The 20,732-nt window shown below is 45.2% G+C and overlaps 1 protein-coding gene across 3 annotated transcripts in view; it reads left to right on the top strand.

Annotated features, from left to right (window-relative positions):
* The window catches only part of fh (fumarate hydratase), a 39,023-nt gene extending 18,795 nt beyond the window's left edge, over positions 1 to 20,228 (top strand). For all 3 annotated transcript variants that reach the window (XM_072511476.1, XM_072511493.1, XM_072511484.1), the window contains exons 8-10: positions 5,059 to 5,186; positions 8,181 to 8,334; positions 20,016 to 20,228. In XM_072511476.1, coding sequence (XP_072367577.1) covers positions 5,059 to 5,186; positions 8,181 to 8,334; positions 20,016 to 20,158 — 425 coding nt within the window. In that variant the 3' untranslated portion in view covers positions 20,159 to 20,228. The remainder of the gene's footprint in view (positions 1 to 5,058; positions 5,187 to 8,180; positions 8,335 to 20,015) is intronic.
* Positions 20,229 to 20,732: the final 504 nt, after the last annotated feature.

Consider the following 20,732-nt stretch of genomic DNA (forward strand, 5'->3'; position numbering starts at 1 on the left):
ATTTTGGCCATTATAGCGAGAGGATTCAAGTACAAGAGCAGGAATGTCTTGCTGCAGTTATACAGAGCCTTGATGGAGACCGCACCTGGAATACTTTTTGCAATTTTAGTCTCCTTTTTTGAGGAAGGATGCTCTTGCTATGGAGGGAGTGCATCAAAGGTTTACCAAACCAATTCCTGGGATGGCAGGATTGATGTATGAGGAGAGCTTGGATTAGTTAGGATTATATTTGCTGAAGTTTAGTAGAATGAAGGGGGTTCTCACAGAAACCTAGACATGGTAGATGCAGGAAGGATGTTCCTTTTTTTTTAAATGCATTTTATTCAAGCTTGTATCAAAGTAGGTTACAGCAAATAAACACCCCGGGAAGCATACTTCCCAACAATCAACTATACAGTTTGTACAGATTTTTCACCCCCACCCCTCGTGACGAACAGCTCCTCAAACACGGTCACACAAATCCCCCACATTTTCTCAAACTCCCCTGCTGAGCCCCTTAACTCATACTTTACTTCTCTCACCGCAGGAAGTCATACAGGTCACCCTACCCCCGGTGGCGATGCCGACCGCCACTCCAGCAAAATTTGTCACCGTGCAATCAGAGAGGCGAAGGCCAAGACATCGGCCTTCCTCCTCTCCATGAGCTCCGGCTTCTCTGAAACCCCAAATATCGCCACCAAAGGGTCCGAGTCCACTCCCTCCTCCACTGTCCTGGCTTAGGCCGTGAACACACCCGCCCAGAATCTTCCCAATTTTTCACAACCCCAAAACATATGCGCATGATTCGCAGGCCCCAGCCCACACCTCTCACACTCATCTGCTACCCCCTGAAAGAACCCACTCATTCTCACCTGAATCATATGCACCCTGTGCACCACCTTAAACTGTATCAGGCTCATCCTTGCACAAGAAGAGGTCCCGTTTACCCTTGCAGTGCCTCACTCCATACTCCTCCATTCCCAACTCCGCTTCCCATTTCTCCTTGACCTTCACCATCCGCTCGCCTCCCTGCCTCCCCAGCCACTTGTAAAAATCCCCAATTCTTCCCACCCCTTCCACATCCGTAGGCAGCAGTCGCTCCAGCAGGGTGTATCCCGGCAATCTAGGGAACCCCTTCCAGACCTTTCGTGCAAAGTCCCTAACCTGTAGATATCTGAACTCACTACCCCTCGGCAGCTCTACCCTCTCCCTTAGCTCCTCCAGACTGCCAAACTCTTCCTCCAAATACAAATCCCTCACCTTGACCAGCCCCACTTCCCTCCACCTCCTGTGTACACTATTCATCCCTCTTCTCTCTCTCTCTCTCTCTCTCTCTCTCTCTCTCTCTCTCTCTCTCTCTCTCTCTCTCTCTCTTTCTCCCCCCCCCCCCCCCCCTCCTCAAACCCATGATTCTCACACAGCGGCGTTAACACTGACATCCCTTCCACCCTAAAATTCCTCCTCAGCTGATTCCATATCTTCACCGTGGACTGCACCACTGGGCTCCCTGAATACCTACCTACTCGGAGCCATTGGCAATGCTGCCGTCACCATATCCCTCAAACTAGACCTCTTACAAGATTCCTCCTCAATCCTAACCCACTCTACCCCTTCTCCTTCCCACCACCGCCGGACCTTGTCCACATTCGTTGCCCAATAATAATGAAGCAAGTTTGGCAACGCCAACCCCCCCCCCCCCCCCCCCCCCCCCCCCCGCTGCCTCTGCCTCTGTAGCAGGGTCCTCCCCACACTTGGCACCTTCCCTGACCATACAAAGTCAGAGATGATTGTGTCCACTTTCCGAAAAAAGGCCTTTGATATAAAGATCGGGAGAACCGGAAAGATAAACAAGAACCTCGGCAGAATATTCATTTTCGCCACTTGGACCCTCCCCGCCAACGTTAAGTGCAGTGTATCCCACCTCTTAAGATCCTCCCATGCCTCCTCCACCAGCTTTGTTAAGTTCCACTTATGGAGCCCCGTCCATTCAATCGCTACCTGAATCCCCATGTACCTAAACCTATCCCTCGCTGCCGTAAATGGCATCCCCCCCCCCCTAAATTAGCCCGCTGTGCCAGCTCATTCACCGGGAATACCTCGCTTTTCCCTACATTCAGCTTGTATCCCGAGAACCCTCCAAACCTCCCCAGCAGGCCCATAATCCGTCCCATACTCTCCAACGGATCTGAAACATACAGCAAGAGGTCATCGGCATAGAGCGACACCAGATGCTCCCTCTGTGGGAAGGATGTTCCTGATGACCAGGGAGTCCAGATCAAGGGGTCCCAGTCTGAGGACCTGGGGTAGACCACTTAGGATTCAGATAAGGAGAAATTTCTTCACCCAGGGAGTGTGAGTCACAGGCACAGAAAGCAGTTGAGGCACGTTTTCAAGAAGGAGTTAGATATAACTCTTGGGGCTAAAGGAATCAAAAGAATATGGGAGGAAAGCAGGAACAGGTTGCTGAGTTGGATGATCAGTCATGATCATAATGAATGGCGGAGCAGGCTTGAAGGGTCAAATGGCCTATTCGTTCTATTTTCTGTCTTTATATTTTGAGAGAAAATGCTGGAAATACGCAGCAGTATTTGTAAAGAAAGAAACAGAGTTAATATTTCAGGGCTGTGACCTTTCATCAAATTTGGAAAAATTAGAAATGATGACTAACAATGCCATATTCTGCCCTTGCCCTGGATTGGAAAGCTTTGTCAACTTTTACTTCAATTTCTATCTTTCTGTGTTTCACTTTGTCCATCTCCGACTCTTCCCTTCTTTAACTTTACTGCCTCCATTTCTGGTCATAGTCTAATAGTCAACTAATAGTCATTATACATCCACTGACTAGCTGACTAGTACAGCAAACCTGACCCATACCCAACATCTTGTCGGGATTCCAGTTAATTGTCCCTGGTCTTCTGTCTCTGTCTTAACTGTTCTGATAATGCAACCTTCCACAACAGCTTTTCATAGGTTGACAGGACCCTCTACCATGTGTGCCACATTTTCCACACTTCTGCCCTCATCCATTCCCCGCCCTCCCAGAACCACAATATGATTCCCCTTGTCTAAGAATCGAAATATCTCTGCAGTATAGAAGGAGGCCATTCAGCCTATCGGGTCTGCACCGATCCTTGGAAAGGATACCCTACCTAGGCCCATGCCCTGACCCTATCTCTGTAACCCAACCTAACCTTTTGAACACTAAGGGGCAATTCAGCATGGCCAATCCACCAGATCTTTGGACTGTGGGAGGAAACCGGAGCATCCCAGAGAAAACCCACACCACTGGGGGGAGAAAGTGCAAACTCCACACAGTCACCCATGGCCGGAATTGAACCCGGGTCCCAGACACTGAGGCAGCAGTGCTAACGGCTGTGCCACCGAGCCACCCATAAACTTCTCCTTCCATTCTATCTGTCGCCGTATTCAACGGATCGTTTTATACCATTTCCAGCATGATACCACCACAAAACACCAAACCAAAAGGTTACATGCTGTTACGGGGATGGGCGGGAGATTGGGTCAAATTAGGATTGTCTTTCATTGGATTGGTGCAAATTTGATGGGCTGAATGGCCTCCTTCTGAACTGTTAAGGGTTCTACAAAACACATCTTCCCCTTCCCTTTTCAGCATTCCAAATGGACCGTTTGTCCTGATCCCCTAGTCCACTCCCACATCCCATTTTCATGACACCTTCTCCATGTAAGCGCAGGAGGTGTAACATCTGCCCTTTTTTACCTCCTCTCCTCACTGCCCAAGGCCCCAAACATTCCTTCCATGTAAAGCAATGATTTATGTGCTCTTCCTTCAATTTATATTCGCTGCGCACAATGTGATATCCTCTACATTGTGGAGATCAAACACTGATTAGGCGACTGCTTTGTGGAGCACCTCTGTTCAATCTGCAAGCCTGACCCAAGCTTCTGGTGGCGTGTCATTTTAATTCTCCACCTTATTACACAGGCATCCCTAGCCTTGGCTTACTGCACTGTTCCAGTGAAGCTCAGTACGAGATTGAGGAACAGCATCTCATCTTTTAATTTGGCACTTTATAGCCTTCTGGACTCAACATTGAGTTCTATAATCCCAGCCCTGATTTTTGTTTCCTTTTCTTTACATGTTTCAGTGTTTCTCCTATTTTCGGTTCCTAACAGCATGTATAGACAAAAGTCAGTGATGCAAGTTCTGCCTTGCATCATTGACTTTGTCTATATTTGTGGTTGTGGAACCCACCTCTTCACTCGTCTGATGAAGGTGCTGTGCTCCGAAAGCTAGTCATTCGAAACAAACCTGTTGGGCTTTAACCTGGTGCTGTAAGACCTCTTCCTGTGCCAACCACAGTCCAACACCGGCATCTCCACATCGTATTTTGAAAAGTCTTTATTCGTTTGCTCGCTGGGGTAGTGAAAAGATTTGATACATTTAAGTAACTTTTTGCTGTATTAATGATGTAATGTGAGTGAGATATGTGGGTAATGCGGTAGGGTGGGCACGGTAGATGGTGGCAGGGTGGGTAGGATGCCAGCTATGTCGGGTGATGAGGTCGGTGGGTTGTGATTGTAGTTGGGGGGGGGTGGGGGGGGGGCCGTGGTGGTGGTGTCTGAGGGTGGGAGCAGTCTAACATTTCCTGCGTAATTATCCAGGTAAGTCAGTTGGAATCTTCTGAAGTCTCCAACTCAAATTCAGAATTATGAGGAGTCCCCCACAGGATCTTCTGAGGTATGATCATCTGGAGACTGGAGGATCTAGGCCACTTATGTGTCTCTCTCCACAGGTGCTGCCTGACCTGTTGGGATTTCTAGCATTTTCTGTTTTGATTTCAGATTCTAGCATCCACTGTATTCTACTTTTCAAGAAACTGTACCACCAGGTTTTGAGGAACCACAGCCGACTGAGACAATGTTAAGCGTGGACAGGATAATTGCTAATCTTAAGGAAGGCAGTTTTACTTTTGCACAAAAAAGTGCTTTTTGCAGCCATCATGCTTTTACAGTAGAAATCAATAATTTACTGAAATGTCCAATATTTGGGAATGTGCGATTAAATTTTCATGGCAAGTGCAAATTGTGTTTTGACAGGTAAGGTGAACCCCACCCAGTGTGAAGCTATTACAATGGTAGCGGCACAGGTCATGGGAAATCATGTTGCCGTTACTGTTGGAGGAAGTAATGGCCACTTTGAGTTGAATGTTTTTAAACCCTTGATGGTAAGTACCAGGAAACCTGTTTTTTTTTTCCCCCCATAGGAATTAGATGGTGTTAAGTGTAAGAGGTCCAGACGTAAGCATTGCTACATATAAAGTGATATAACATGAAGAAGTGCCCTAAGTAACTGTGTAATAATAGATTTTCTTTTAACTCCAACTATATTTGATATACCGACCTTCATATATGTGTATATTTTTAATAATCTGCAAAATTTATAGACTATTGGGTTGCAGGGTGGGTGAAAAATTATTTCTAGAATTGTAGTGTGATTAGCTGCATTGCTGATGCTAAGATGGTGCAGAAGAAGAGCAATCAATCATTTCGGATTGGTGGTGGGGGCAGGAAGTGACCATAATTACCAAGTACAAACTGCTACTGATTGTCACAGGAACTTGAATAATAAAGCCAAAGAGATTCATTGCCTGATGCATCCTGTGAGCCATCCTTTGGAGAGCGGAAGATTCAGAAGCTTTCTGAGATGTATGCCAAAGAGCTAAGCAGGGTCTTGAGCAATATTTATCCTAGCGCCCTAGCTCCCTCAACCTTTCCTCATAAGACCTACCCTCCAATCCAGGCAGCATCTTGGTAAATCTCCTTTGCACCCTTTCCAATGCTTTCACATCCTTCCTATAATGAGGTGACCAGAACTGCACACAATACTCCAAATGTGGTCTAACCAAGGTCTTGTACAGTTGCAGCATAACCTCACAGCTCTTAAACTCAATCGACCCTGTTAATAAATGCTAACACACTATAGGCTTTCTTCACGGCTCTATCCACTTGGGTGGCAACTTTCAGAGATCTATGGACATGAACTCCGAGATCTCTCTGCTCCTCCACATTCTTCAGAACCCTGCCGTTAACCCTGTAATCTGCATTCAAATTTGTCCGACAAAGATGAATCACCTCACACTTATCAGGGTTAAACTCCATCTGCCACTTTTCAGCCCAGCTCTGCATCCTATCAATGTCTCTGCTGCCTACAACAGCCCTCCACATTATCCACTACTCGACCAATCTTAGTGTCATCAGCAAAGTTACTAACCCAACCTTCAACTAAATCATCCAAGTCATTGATAAAAATCACAAATAGCAGAGGACCCAACACTGATCCCTGTGTACACCGCTGGTGACTGGGCTCCAGGATGAAAATTTACCATCTACCACCACCCTCTGTCTTCTATGTGATAGCCAGTTACTGATCCAATCGACCAAATTTCCCTCTCTGCCATGCCTCCTTACTTTCTGCATGAGCCGACCATGGGGCACCTTATCAAACGCCTTACTAAAATCCAAGTATATGACGTCAACTGCTCTACCTTCATCTATGTACTTAGTTACCTCCTCAATGAGTACAATCAAACTTGTGAGGCAAGACTTACCCCTCACAAATCCGTGCTGACTATCCTGGATTAAGCTATATCTTTCAAAATGATCATAAATCCTATCCCTCAGGACCCTTTCCAATAATTTACCTATGACCGAAGTGAGACTAACTTCTCAACTTCTTTTGTAAACCATGGTTCCCTCACTCGACCATTTCCTCCCTGCCTGACAGGGACATACAGAAGAAAACGTTGGCATGGTCATTCAAGTTTGCCAGTGTTTAGAGCTGATTGTCATCTTCCCAGTCCTTCACAATTAAAATGGACACTTTACACCACAATAGCAAACCATTTGGTCTATGCTGTGGTGTATAAGCTCCACACAAGTCTGCTCCAACTCTATTTGGCACATAAGAACTAGGAACAGGAGTAGGCCATCTGGCCCCTCGAGCCTGCTCTGCCATTTAATGAGATCATGGCTGATCTTTTTGCTTAATTTCACTTCTTCCTCATGTTACTTATCTAGTTTGCCCTTAAATGATATTCTCTTCAGCTATCACACATAGTTGTGAGCTCCACATCGTCACCACTTAATGAATTGTATTTCTGGTTTTGTTAAGAGCTTTCAAAACTCTGAATGTTGTCTTTCTAGTTGGTCTTTGAAACATTGCCTGTATGGTAAATGGTACTGTATGGTAAACGGTACTGTATCATTTTCAGCAAACTATGTGTGTGCTGGAGTGGATGACAAAACCGTCGTCATGAAAATGAGGCATGATACCTGTTCTCCCTGCAGACTTTTTAATCCGGAGCACAGCAATTTTGTAGTCAGATGGTTTTGTCTTGGAGAGATCCAAAATTTTGGCTTTGTTGAAAAGGTAGAATTTTCTGATGCAGAGAGAGAAAAATGGCTTCCATTTATATAATCGCTTTTCACAACCTCTCGACCTCTCAAAAGTTACAAGTTAATGAAGTGCTTTTAAAGTGTAGTATCTGTCATGATATAGAAAACGTGGCAGCCATTTTGCACACAGCAATCTCCCACAAACAGCAACATGATAACGGATAATCTGTAATTGTGATGTTGATTGAGTGATAAATATTGGCCAGGGAAATGAGGATAACTTCCCCTGCTCTTCTTTGAAGAAAAAGTGCCATGGAATCTTTCATAATCTATCCAAATAGGCAGATGGAGTTTCAATTTAAAGTGTGAAATGCAGCACTTCTGACAATGCAGCACTCCTTCAGTACTGCACTGGTTGATTGATTTGAAGTACAGTGAAAAGTATTTTTCTGCGCCAAGGGAACGTACACAGTACGTTTATAGTAGACAAAAAAAAGAAGAATCAACAGAGTACATTGACAAACGGTACATAGGCAAACAGTGATTGGTTACAATGCAGAGCAAGGTGCCAAACACAGCAAATGGTATGTCAGCCTTGATTTTTGTGCTCAAGCCCCAGGGTGGGGCTTGAACCCTTTTTTAAAGACTGCCGTGATAGGACATAATTGGGTTGGGGAAAGAGGAGTTTGCAGTACTATCATCATCATCATTCCTGATTTGGATGGATTTGATGTGATCACAAAGATTGAGTGATGTTCAGTTCTTCAAACGTACTGCATTTTCGAACTACCGAGATTTAATACATTTTGTTTTTTTACTTCCAGATCAAAAATGTGCTGAATTCAGCACAATTGATTGGAGATTCGTGTGTCTCCTTCACAGACCACTGTGTGGTTGGAATTCAGGCTGACACCGAAAGGATTGAGAAGTTAATGAACGAGTCATTAATGCTGGTGACAGCACTTAACCCTCATATTGGTAAGAGAGTAGTGATTGACTAGTGGGTTTTATTGCTTTTTTTATTTTGGGAAAGGGCTGCTTTCCAGTAGGATGCAGAGCAGTGAGATATGTGGAATCAATAGTCCTGCTCTGATTGACCATCACTGCATGGCAAAATCCCTGCTACTGAGCACTGATTTTGAATGTTATTTATTTCCTCTGTACGTGATGACAAACTAGATTTTTGGTTGGCACTTAATAGAATCTTTATACAAAGAAGCAATGAGATGGATAAGTTAAAACAAAATACTAAAATCTCTGAGAGCAGGCCCCTACCTCCATAATGAAAAATATTGGATGGCTGGAATCAGGAGAGCAAGTGGAATATTGGCAACCGTTCCTGAATGGAGGAATTGATTTTAAAAAGAAAATCAATCTAGTGTGCAAAACTTGAAGGGTCGAAGCCATGGCCTTGGTGGCTGCTTGTGTTTCCACCAGAGTCAAAAGCAGACTGCTGTTGAGAGGAGAACTGAATGATCGTAGCTCAGATCGTTTGGATGCAAAACTGGTTTATTAAATGTGAAGTTGCTCTCTGATGCGGGCTGGTACACAAATCAGTGAGTGAAGGTTAGGGGTTGGGATAATTTGCAGTGTTGCGTCGGATGCTTCAGAGCCAATTTGTTGAACCCTTACTGGTGAATATTGCAATGTCTGCTTTTGCCCTGTATGAAATAAAGGAATCATAGGAGGTTAAGAAATTTGTAATCAAGTGATTTGGTACAATGAAGCTTTCATCGCTCATTACTCCAGTAGTAGACATAACGCACTTGTGTTTCTGGACATAACGCTTTAGATTGACCACAGCTGCAGTACTTTGCACTTATACAGTACCTTTACTGCAGTGAAACATCCCAGGTTACAGCACAGCCACGAGGAAAATGAATGCTTCGCTAAAGGAGGAGGATTTAAAAAATTTTTTTTAAATCTTTATTGTCACAAGTAGGCTTACATTAACACTGCAATGAAATTACTGTGAAACGCCCCTTTGTGTTCGGGTACACAGAGGGAGAATTCAGAATATCAAATTCACTTAGCACGTCTTTCGGGACTTGTGGGAGGAAACCCACACAGACACTGAGAGAACGTGCAGACTCCGCACAGACAGTGACCCAAGCCGGGAATCGAACCTGGGACCGTGAAGCCATAGTGCTAACCACTATGCTACCAAATTAGGGAGGGTGGTCTGAAAACTTGATCGAAGATATTATGGGCCAGGGTTTAGAGAACACCAAACTATATCATGGCGTTCACCTGACCCACAACTTTTAATAGAGTTTGGTTATGGGGAGCACAAGGGCCCACTTTACAGGTGTGATGCAACAGAGATCTAAAGTATGTTTAAACAAAAACAATGTTTATTCTATGAATCCAGATAACAACATTTTATAAACACACGGTAAACATCTTATCAACTACCAACACTGATAATCCCCACAGATACAATACTCTAAATGTAACCCTTAATAACTTTCCGAACAACATCTATAAGTCAATAAAACCTTTTTAACAAAGACAGTCGGTTTGCATTCCTTACAGAAACAGGTATTACTTTGAAATCATCAAGTGATCTGGAGACATTCTTTAGTAGGCAGATAGAGAAATCAAAATACACCTTCTTGCTTGAATGCAGCTCCCCAACTGAAAATGAAACCAAGATACAAAGCAGCTTCCAGCTCAAAACGAAAGTAAAAGACCGAATCACATTCCAGCTCCACCCACACAATGACATCACTGCAGCTATTTGATAAACACCCATTTCTTAAAGGGACCCGCACATGACAAAAGAGCTTTTTAGGGAGGTACTTAAAGGAGAGGGGTGTACGTAATAACGCTTTAGGGAGAAGATTCTAGACAGTGATACCCAGATGGCTTAAGACATGGTGCCAATACGAGAGCCAGAAGAGGATGGTGGCCAAACAATTAAACTCTGCCAGAGTGGATGGGGATACGTTGAAGACCGGTGCTTGTGGCTTTTCAACTGCCCCAGAATGGGAATGCTCAGGTGGCACTGGCACCATCTGTGTCAATTATTTGACCTTGGCTTGAGTCTTACAGCTGCCCGCTCTCCAGATCGTGCTCCAGGGACAAACACCTCAGGCATTTGCTGTGTCCACCAGGAAGATACTTCATTTCATTTAATTAATAAATAATGTGAAATGAATTTTAAAACACATTATTCATTTCTGGTATTTAGGGCAGCATGCCAGCATTTATTAACCTAAAAGGTTGTCAGTGGGCTCTCTGACTGAACCACTGCATTCTGTGTTGTGGATATGAGCCTGATGATCTACATCCCAGAGTACCTAAGGAAGTGGCTCTAGAAATAGTGGATGCATTGGTGGTCATCTTCCAGGATTCTATAGATGCTGGGACAGTTCCTGCAGATTGGAGGGTAGCTATTGCAACTCCACTATTTAAAAAGGGAGGTAGAGAGAAAACAAGGAATTATAGGCCTGACATCGGTGGTAGGGAAAATTCGAGAATCAATTATTAAAGATTTTATAGCAGAGCACTTAGAAAATAGTGGCAGGATCAGAAAGAGTCAACATGGATTTATGCAGGGGAAGTCATACTTGACAAATCTACAGGAATTCTTTGAGGATGTAACTAGTCACGTTGACGAGGGGGAACCAGTGGATGTGGTATATTTGGACTTTCAGAAGGCTTTTGACAAGAGGTTAGTGTGTGAAATGAAAGTGCATGGGATTCAGGGTAGTGTAATGAGATGGATAGAAAACTGGTTGGCAGACAGGAAACAAAGAGCAGGAATTAACGGGTGTTTTTCAAATTGGCATTTGCTACCAAAGTGGATACCGCAGGAGTTGGTGCTATTCACCAGTATATAGTCATATATCATAAGGACCCCAGCTATTCACAATATATAGTAATGATTCAGATAGGGGAACAAAATATAATATCCAAATTTGCAGAGAACGCCAAGTCCAAGGGTGGGAGAGTGAGCTGTGGGGAGGATGTAGTGATCCTTCTGTGTGATTTTGGACAAGTTGAGTGAGTGGGCAAATGAATGGCAGATGCAGTATAATTTGGAGAAATGCGAGGTTATCCATTTTGGTAGCAAAAAGAGAAGGCAGACTATTATCTGAATGGCCAGGGAAATGTGCAACGAGACCTCGTACACCATTCACTGAAGGTAAGCATGCAGGTACAACAGGCATTGGCCATCATAGCAAGAGGATTTAAGTACAGGAGCTGGGATGCTTGCTGCTATTATACAGGGCATTGGTGAGGCCACACCTGGTATATTGTGTACAGTTTTGGTCTCGGGTTCTTGCTCTGTAGGGAGTGCAGCGAAGGTTTACCACAATGATTTCTGGGATGGCAGGACTGACTTATGAGGAGAGGTTGAATTGGTTAGGATTGTATTCGCCCGAGTTCAGAAGAATGAGGGGGAGATCTCATAGAAACATATAAAATTCTAACAGGTCTAGACTGGTTAGATGCAGAAAGGATTTTCCCAGATGATGGGTGTGTCCAGAACCAGGGATTACAGTCTGAGGATATGGGTTGGGCCATTTAGGACAGAGATGAGGAGATATTTCTTCACCCAGAGAGTGGTCGGCTTGTGGAATCCATTACCACAGGAAGTAGTTGAGGCCAAAACATTGTATGTTTTCAAGAAGCAGTTAGATATGTTGCTAACTTTTGGTTGGCTCTTAAATGTTGCCCATTGTATCTTTACTTAATTTGCTCTGTTTCTATAACCTTTGCTCCAGAGCCGCCAGGTATCTTTATGATACCGCCACGAGATTCAAGTTCAAGTACTGATCAATAACTCGACACACCAATTAGTAAGATTCAAATCAAAACACATTTATTATACACAGTCAATCACTACTCATGCATAAAACTCTACTTTCTAGACTATTCTCTATCACTAAAAGGCCTATACTTAGCTTCGGAACTGGCCCACCAGGTCATGGGAACAAATGGCCTTTTGTTCGATCTGAGTCTGCAGGATTCAAAAGCTGGTATGGGCTAGTAGCTAGGAGTGCCTATCTCGTAGCATGCGTTGACTGAAGACTTACTTGGTTGATGCGGCAGCTTAGGCAGTTCACTCTCCAGGGTTGATTCGAGTTGCTGAGTGACCCTGCCAAGAAGACCGATTTGGGCTTCGCGCCGTTCGGGGCGGACCCCGTATCTGGTTCCAAGTGATTGGACTACGTTCCGATCACTTGGATCGATTTCTCCAATACTGGAGTTGTTCCCTGATCGCTAGGCGGTCCCTAGGTGTCCGTTGGCCTTCCTTTGTCTTGGCTCCTGCTGGCACCGAGGAGTCTGGCTTGGCCTTATTCACCTTAAATGTTTCGATTATTCCCGGGGATCGCTCATTAGTATGCAGATGGCTGTGAGTTTCAGTGCTGTCTGGGCTTTTGGAGGTTCTAATACACAGGAATTTTGCACTTGCTAGTTTTTGCCTGTGTTGGCTGAATTTCCCTGTACTCTTTGCGGATCTCCATTTTAAGCCGGGAAGTGGCCAACCCAGTGGCTGCACTCACTCCTTGTGATCCCTAACGCGAAGCGTGAAAGATCACATAACTGCGTTGTCTTCACTTCCTGACCCAGCGAGCACTCTTCCATGGCCTCTACACTGACCATAACTATGCAATGAAAATTTGAACTAACAATTCTAAGTGGCGCTAAGTCAGACAGGGACATGCATTACAACAACAACAAAACGGTAACTCTAACTATCTCCCATAAACTATCCTCACTCAAACAATCAAAAATAATCTACAACACTTTAAATTTACAAATAGCAGCAACACAAGTTTGTCTGGCTTGGCAGTCAAGCACAGAGGTCTCAGTTGTCTTTATTCGCAAAATGATGGCGAACGAATGTCGTTTATTGTAGATCAAATGGTTCGGGGGGCCTGGTGAAAACCGAAAATAGGGGATCTTATCCTTTATACCGGGGTGCGAGAGCGGTAGGCTCTCCTTCGCCATTTCCTCTTGCGGATAGTCTGCACGATGCTGCAGAGTATCGCCAATACTAGAAGGGTTTCAATTCCGTATGATAGTGAATACCAGGTTATGAACGTGCCACACCATGATGGTGTGTCGGTGACTATCTCGGGGTTAACTATTTCAGTGTGTAGTGTATGGTAGGGGTGGGAAACATTCATGGCCTGTGTGGCAGGGGTCAGGGGGTTCGCATTCGCGCGGAACCGGATACAAATTACAATAACGTCAAAAAACACGTATGACGTCTTCATTGTTGTCTTCTTTCCTTTTCATCTCTTCCTTTCCGTTTCTTCTCTCTTCCTGGGGCTTCTGGAATTCTGTGGATCAAGCTTAGTTTCTGTTACTATCTTGGTTAATATCTTGTACTTTAGCATGTCTGTCTTGTAGTGCCAATTTCCCTTTATAATTTGTGACCATGTGTGACTCCCTCATTTTTTTTTTTTTTTCTTCTTAAACCGAATAGTCAGGACAAGACACACTTTTTAAAAAAAATACTGAAACAGTGCAAACCGTCTCGCAGGCTGTGCGATTTACCATCCAAATGTTTGAGGGTGTAAATAGCATAGGGATGGCAACCTAAGGGTTGCCCGAAAACAAAACACAACTTTTTGAACCAAGAGTGCCGAAATGAGGTGTGTATGGGCCGCGGCGGGTAAGATTTGGATGGAATCCCCAGGTAGGACAGTGATCAATGCCGTGTGTGCTCTACCCGCGTGTAGCTGACCAGAGGGGGGGGGGGTCCTCGGGCAGGGCGGAGACCAAAGTCTCCACTGCCTGAGCAACCGGCAAGAACGGGCAAAAATGTAGTCATCGTGGGAGGTTGCTGTAAAGGTTCTACCGTCGAACCAGAAGAGCGGTTTCTGCCGATAAGCATGCTGGCAAATTTTCACAGGTTTCTGCCGACAAATATGGCGTGTGGCTGTGGAACTTCCGAGTGTACAAACAACACTTAACAATAACACTAACAAACATTGAACAACATGCTGCAGGTTCCATCAGAAAGGACATTGTTTCTCCCAAGCGGTTCCTTTTTAAAACATCATCTGGACACCTCAGTTATCAGTTGCGAACAGGGTCGCAAAGGGGTTCTCGTTTTGGGAGTCAGACTCAAAGTCATCCTCTTCTCCCGGAAGCCATACTCTGGAATGGATGAGGGTGGATAAAGCTGCATGGTGTGACTTAGGGTCCATCTCGTCGTTTCGGACGAGCCTGTATGAATTGTCACGGTGCCAAAAGGTTGTGTCTAATTCTGTGGGGACGGAGTTGGGGTCGTAATCGTAGGGCGGTGGTCTTTGGTGGGGTTTGTTGAGGAATTTGATCAGGAAGAGATCACTTGAATCGTGTTCAGATTCGCTGGGTGTGGGTTCTGTTGCATGGGGATAGTAGGGAGGCGTGCTGTGGCTATCGTCTGTATCACAGTCGCTGTCTCTGCTGCTGCTGTCCATGGGCATTCCGGGGCGGAGTCTAGAGTTCAGGGGTGGAGTTGAGGGCGAGTCTGTGGGCGGGGTGGACGTGTTGGGGGAGGGTAGGGATACGTTGGGTGTGGGCGGGGTGTGGTCTGCTGCGTCAGCATGACATCGTGTGCGTGGTTAGACTGTGGGCCATATGCCTTAAGCTGGTTAATATGGAACCACGCAGTCTCCGTTGGGGTACTTAATTTTATAGACGGAGGGGCTTACTTTGTCCGCAATGGAGTACGGACCCGAAAACTTCGGTGACAGGAATGTGCTGGGGTTGTAAATGGAGAGAGACCTGCTGTCCTACCTCAAACTCAGTCGCATGCCCTGTCTTGTCGAAACCCAATATGAAAAGGCCTATCAGGACACGCAACGTGCAGTCCTGGTAAGAGAAGAGACAGAGAAACAGGTAGAGGCATTGCAAAGGCAGTGCAGCGATTTAAAAGGAGCATTACGAGCACTCCATGCTGCTCCACGGAGGACAGATTTTGCTCTGTTTCTTTCTAGTGCCTAATCTTACTGGGGCTGCTAGCTGAGCCGTTTTTACATTTTTGACTAACTGTTTTACTGCGTTCTCGTGTGTGAGGGCCGTCACTTCGGGGCTGGTCAAGTCAAGTCCTAATAAAAATTCTGTGCCTTTCATGGGGCGTCCGGTCATTAGAGTGTGTGGGGTGTATCCTGTGGATGTCGCAACAGTATTTCTCAATACCATCAGCGCAAAAGGAGGACTGAATCCCAAGTGGTGTTGTTTTCTTGGACCATTTTTCTGAGGGTTGCTTTTAGGGTCCGTCCGATTCATTTGCTCCACGTTACCACTTGACTGGGGGTGGTATGCGATGTGGAATTTTTGGGTAATGCCAAATATCGTGAGGACGTTCTTCATGACACGTCCCGTAAAATTGGAACCTTGGTCGGATTCAATGCTGCGGGGGAGTACCCATCTCGTAAAGATGTAGTGGGTTAAGATCTTGGCTGTGGTCTTTGCTGTGTTAGTTCTGGATGGGAATGCCTCGACCCATTTCGTAAAAGTGTCTATGACGACTAATACGTACTTGTAACCATTCCTGCATTCCTGCAAGGGGGCAATGGTCCGATAAAATCAATCTGGAGGTTAGTCCAGGGGCCATTAACGGGGCGGGTGTGGCTAACTTGAGCTTTCTTTGCGTATCTGTCCGGATAGTTTTGGGCACGGATAAGGCAATTCTCAACGTAGTGGGTTACATCGTCTTTTAAACTCGGCCACCAACAGAGCTGCCTGAGGTGGGCTGTAGTGGGATCAATTCCCTGATGCCCATGTCTGTCATGGAACAAACAAATAAGCTGATTCCAGTCCTGTTCAGGAACCACATAAAAGGATGTCTTTTAGGACCACACCATCATGTGTGGTTCGTGCATTTTTAAATCTAACGTAAAGTGCTGGAAATTTTCCTTTCAAAATCTCCCTGAGATTGCTATCTTGCTTCTGGGCCTGCACTAAATCCTCGATATTAGTCTGTGAGACCTGAACTGCATTCACTGGGGCACTTTCGGGGGGTGTCCAAAAATGTCCATGCGTGTAACTGCTTTAGCCAGTGCGTCGGCTTTTACATTTCCAGGTGGGGAGGAACAGTGGTGACTTCGAACTTTAGAACGTCAGAGGCTTTTCCCCAGGGTAGAGGGGTCAATTACTAGGGGGCATAGGTTTAAGGTGAGAGGGGCAAGGTTTAGAGTAGATGTACGAGGCAAGTTTTTTACGCAGAGGGTAGTGGGTGCCTGGAACTCACTACCGGAGGAGGTAGTGGAAGCAGGGACGATAGGGACATTTAAGGGGCATCTTGACAAATATATGAATAGGATGGGAATAGAAGGATACGGACCCAGGAAGTGTAGAAGATTGTAGTTTAGTCGGGCAGTATGGTCGGCACGGGCTTGGAGGGCCGAAGGGCCTGTTCCTGTGCTGTACGTTTCTTTGTTCTTTGTTCTTTAACAATTCCAAATGTCTTGTCCTGTGCTTTCTCTAAAATGTGGCGGAGCAATGGGGCTGAAGGGAGGGGTTTTCCGTCTGCAGAAACAAATCTGTGCTCCGTGGTAGCAGCATGGAGTGCTCTTAACGCTGGTTTTAAATCGCTGCACTGCCTTTGCAATGCCTCTACCTGTTTCTGTGTTTCTTTTACCAGGACTGCACGTTGCGTGTCCTGATAGGCCTTTTCATATTGGGTTTGGAAGCTGCTCAGATGCGCCAGACAAGACTGGTGTGCCCACTTGGCATCATCCACCTCTCCAACCTTTGGTGCCAACTTCCTCCTTAATTCTATATTCTCTTTCTCGATCTCGCTAACATCGACCTTGCTCATTCGATGTCTCTCTTCTATCTCTTTGCGGAGCATCCGAACGACCTCCTCTGTGCCTCGCAATTGTGTCAGACAGGACACGATTGCCATCGGCTTGCGAGCTTTCCCTAAGGTTTTCTTATGGATCTCTGACAGGTTCTCCCACCAAGTATGTCCTATATTCCTGGGTCCTGTTTCCTCATCATCACAGAATTCACTCCAAAGGGGCCATCCTTTCTCTTTGAGATATTTCCTGATCTCTTCTTCCCAAACGGGACACTGTCCTACTCGCTGCTGGTCGCTGCAACCAAGAATTCTTCAGGGTTCATGAGGCGTTGCATTGCCTGCATTGCCATCTTTCCTCTCTAAATACTCTCTTAAAATTTGGAACGAGGGGTACTAAGGAGGTGCTGTAATTACGGGTACGGCTTTTGCTATTTTCCAGAATACAAACTCCCGACAGTTTTTCGCAACAAAAATCTATCAGTTTTACGTTAGTTACGCATGCATTAACACACTTCCAAATTATGAGGATTGATCAGAACTGCTTGAACATTTGTGGGGTTTTTTCTGTTCCCAATTGGATTCAAATTCAAATTTTAGGTTCTCCCGGAGTGGTTAGGCCACTTCTAAGTTGGGTCCCCGCAGATGTCGCCAGTAATATGTTGCTAACTTTTGGTTGGCTCTTAAATGATGCCCGTTGTATCTTTTCTTAATTTGCTCTGTTTCTATAACCTTTGCTCTAGAGTCGGCAGGTATCTTTATGATGCCGCCACGAGATTCAAGTTCAAGTACTGATCAATAACTCGACACACCAATTAGTAAGATTCAAATCAAAACACATTTATTATACACAGTCAATCACTACTCATGCATAAAACTCTACTTACTAGACTATTCTCTATCACTAAAAGGCCTATACTTCGCTTCGGAACTGGCCCACCAGATATGGGGAACAAATGGCCTTTCGTTCGATCTGAGTCTGCAGGATTCAAAAGCTGGATGGACTGGTAGCTAGGAGCGCCTATCTCATAGCGTACGTTGACTGGAGGCTTACTTGGTTGAAGCGGCAGCTTCGGCAGTTCACTCTCGAGGGTTGATTCGAGTTGCTGAGTGACCCTGCCAAGAAGACCGATTTGAACTTTTGGGGGGGGCTCTACTTTATAGTCCCCAGGGGCTTTGCGCTGTTCGGGGCAGACCACGTATCTGGTTCCAAGTGATTTGACTACGTTAAGATCACTTGGATCGATTTCTCCAATACTGGAGTTGTTCCCTGATCGCTGGGCGGTCCCTAGGTGTCCGTTGGCCTTCCTTTGCCTTGGCTCCTGCTGGCGTCGAGGAGTCCGGCTTGGCCTTATTCACCTTAAATGTTTTGATTGGTCCTGGGGATCGCTCATTAGTATGCAGATGGCTGTGAGTTTCAGTGCTGTCTGGGCTTCTACAGGTTCTAATACACAGGATTTTTGCACTTCCTAGTTTTTGCCTGTGTTGGCTGAATTTCACTGTAGTCTTTGCGGATCTCCATTTTAAGTCGGGAAGTGGCCAACCCAGGTGGCTACAGATAGAGCACTTGGGGGATCAAATGATATGGGAGTAAAGCGGGATTAGGCTATTGAGTTGGATGATCATAATGAATGGCGGAGCAGGTTCGAAGGGCCAAATGGCCTCCCGCTGGTCCTATTTTTTGTGTTTCTATGCTCTCAAAGTACTCTTGGGTAGAACGAAATGGTGATGAACAAACAGTAATATATGTCTGAGTCGGGATGAGAGGTGAGAATGGTAATAGGCCAGGTTTAAATTTTTCTTTTTCAATTAATCTTTATTGTCACAAGTAGGCTTACGTTAACACTGCATTGAAGTTATTGTGAAAATCCCCCAGTCGCCACATTCCGGCGCCTGTTCGGGTACACAGAGGGAGAATTCAGAATGTCCAATTCACCTAACAGCACGTCTTTCGGGACTTGTGGGAGCACCCGGAGGAAACCCATGCAGACACTGGGAGAACGTGCAGACTTTGCACAGACAGTGACCCAAGTGGGAATGGAACCTGGGACCCTGACGCTGTGAAGCAACAGTGCTAACCACTGTGCTACCGTGCTGCCCATAATGGAGGATATTCAGTATAAAGATGGGATTTGACGCGAGATCAGTCGTTTATTCCCTTGAGTTGGTTCTCTGACCACCTACTGCAAGCCCACTCCAGCAGCTATGTGTTTCAAGACTCGGCTGGCTCAGTCACTGATGGCAATACCAAGTCTCTCAATGATGAACATTGAAGTTCCCCACTCAGAATGCATCTGATGTCATTCAGATCCTCAGTGCATCCTCCAAGTGGTGTTCAACATGGGGGGATGGCTGAGGGAGGTTGGTGGATGGTAATCAGCAAGAAGTTTCCTTGCCCACATTTAACCAGAAGCCATGCAATTTCATGCTGTCTGGAGTCAATGTTCAGAACTCTCCTCAGACCAACTGAATACCAGTATGCCTGCACTAATGGGTTTATCCTACTGGCAGGCCAGGGGTGATAATGACGTCTGTATTGTTGAGCCATTCATTGAATAGGGTATGACTACGTGAGGATGTTGTTTGACTAGCAGCTGCCCAACATTGGCACTGGTCCCCAGTGTTAATGCGGAGGACTTTGTGGATATACCATCTTCACATTGATTCAGTGGTCTTGATTTGTATGTATATTGAGTAACACTCTATGTTGTTAGCTTTACCCACAGTGTATGTTCTTGATCAATACTGGCACATTTAGCTTTTCATTGTAGGCAGCTGAGAACAAAATCCAGTTACATGAATTGCCCTCTGAGGTGATGTGAAACGTTAACTGCCATAACATTTCTGGAAGAGTTCAGGATTGTTCTGTAACCAAGGAATGATGATTGTTATTTCTCATTACCAACAGGCTATGATAAAGCAGCAAAGATTGCCAAGGCAGCCCACAAAGAAGGTACAACACTGAAAGAAATGGCAGTGAAGTTGGGATTCCTTACTCCCGAACAATTTGAACAGTGGGTCAAACCACACGAGATGCTTGGCCCCAAGTAACTTCGAACAGTATTTCGGCTTCAATTATTCTAAAATAACGGAAAATAAATGTTTTTGTGAAAACTGCTAACTGCAGCCTTGCTGTGCAATTTTATTATTTAACTTGCAGAATACATTGCTATGCGCAGAGTTGACACTCTCTACATTGTTCCTGCTCTTCAGGAGTGAACACAGCACTTGACTTCAGGTGACGAGTACTCAAATATTTCTTTCTACTATTGCAGTTAAAAGAGTAGCTGCACCAAAGGGTGAAACTTGTGTTCATACTTGTGACAAATTACACTGGACTTCAGATCAGTCTGATAACAACATGACAAGGAATTATTGAGCATGATTTACCTGATGATTATAAAGAATCTATTAGAACCACACAAACTTAAAAACAACATTGGGATCAACAGCCCAAAACACCTAAAACTGGCCTGACTGCAGCATGCTATATTTAGAACAGCACAGAACAGGCCCTCGATGTTGTGCCGAGCATTGTCCGAAACAAAGATCAAGCTATCCCACTCCGTCATTCTGGTGTGCTCCATGTGCCTATCCAATAACCGCTTGAAAGTTCCTAAAGTGT

The sequence above is a fragment of the Scyliorhinus torazame genome, chromosome 1, assembly GCF_047496885.1.
Source record: "Scyliorhinus torazame isolate Kashiwa2021f chromosome 1, sScyTor2.1, whole genome shotgun sequence".
In the NCBI taxonomy this organism is placed as follows: Eukaryota; Metazoa; Chordata; class Chondrichthyes; order Carcharhiniformes; family Scyliorhinidae; genus Scyliorhinus; species Scyliorhinus torazame.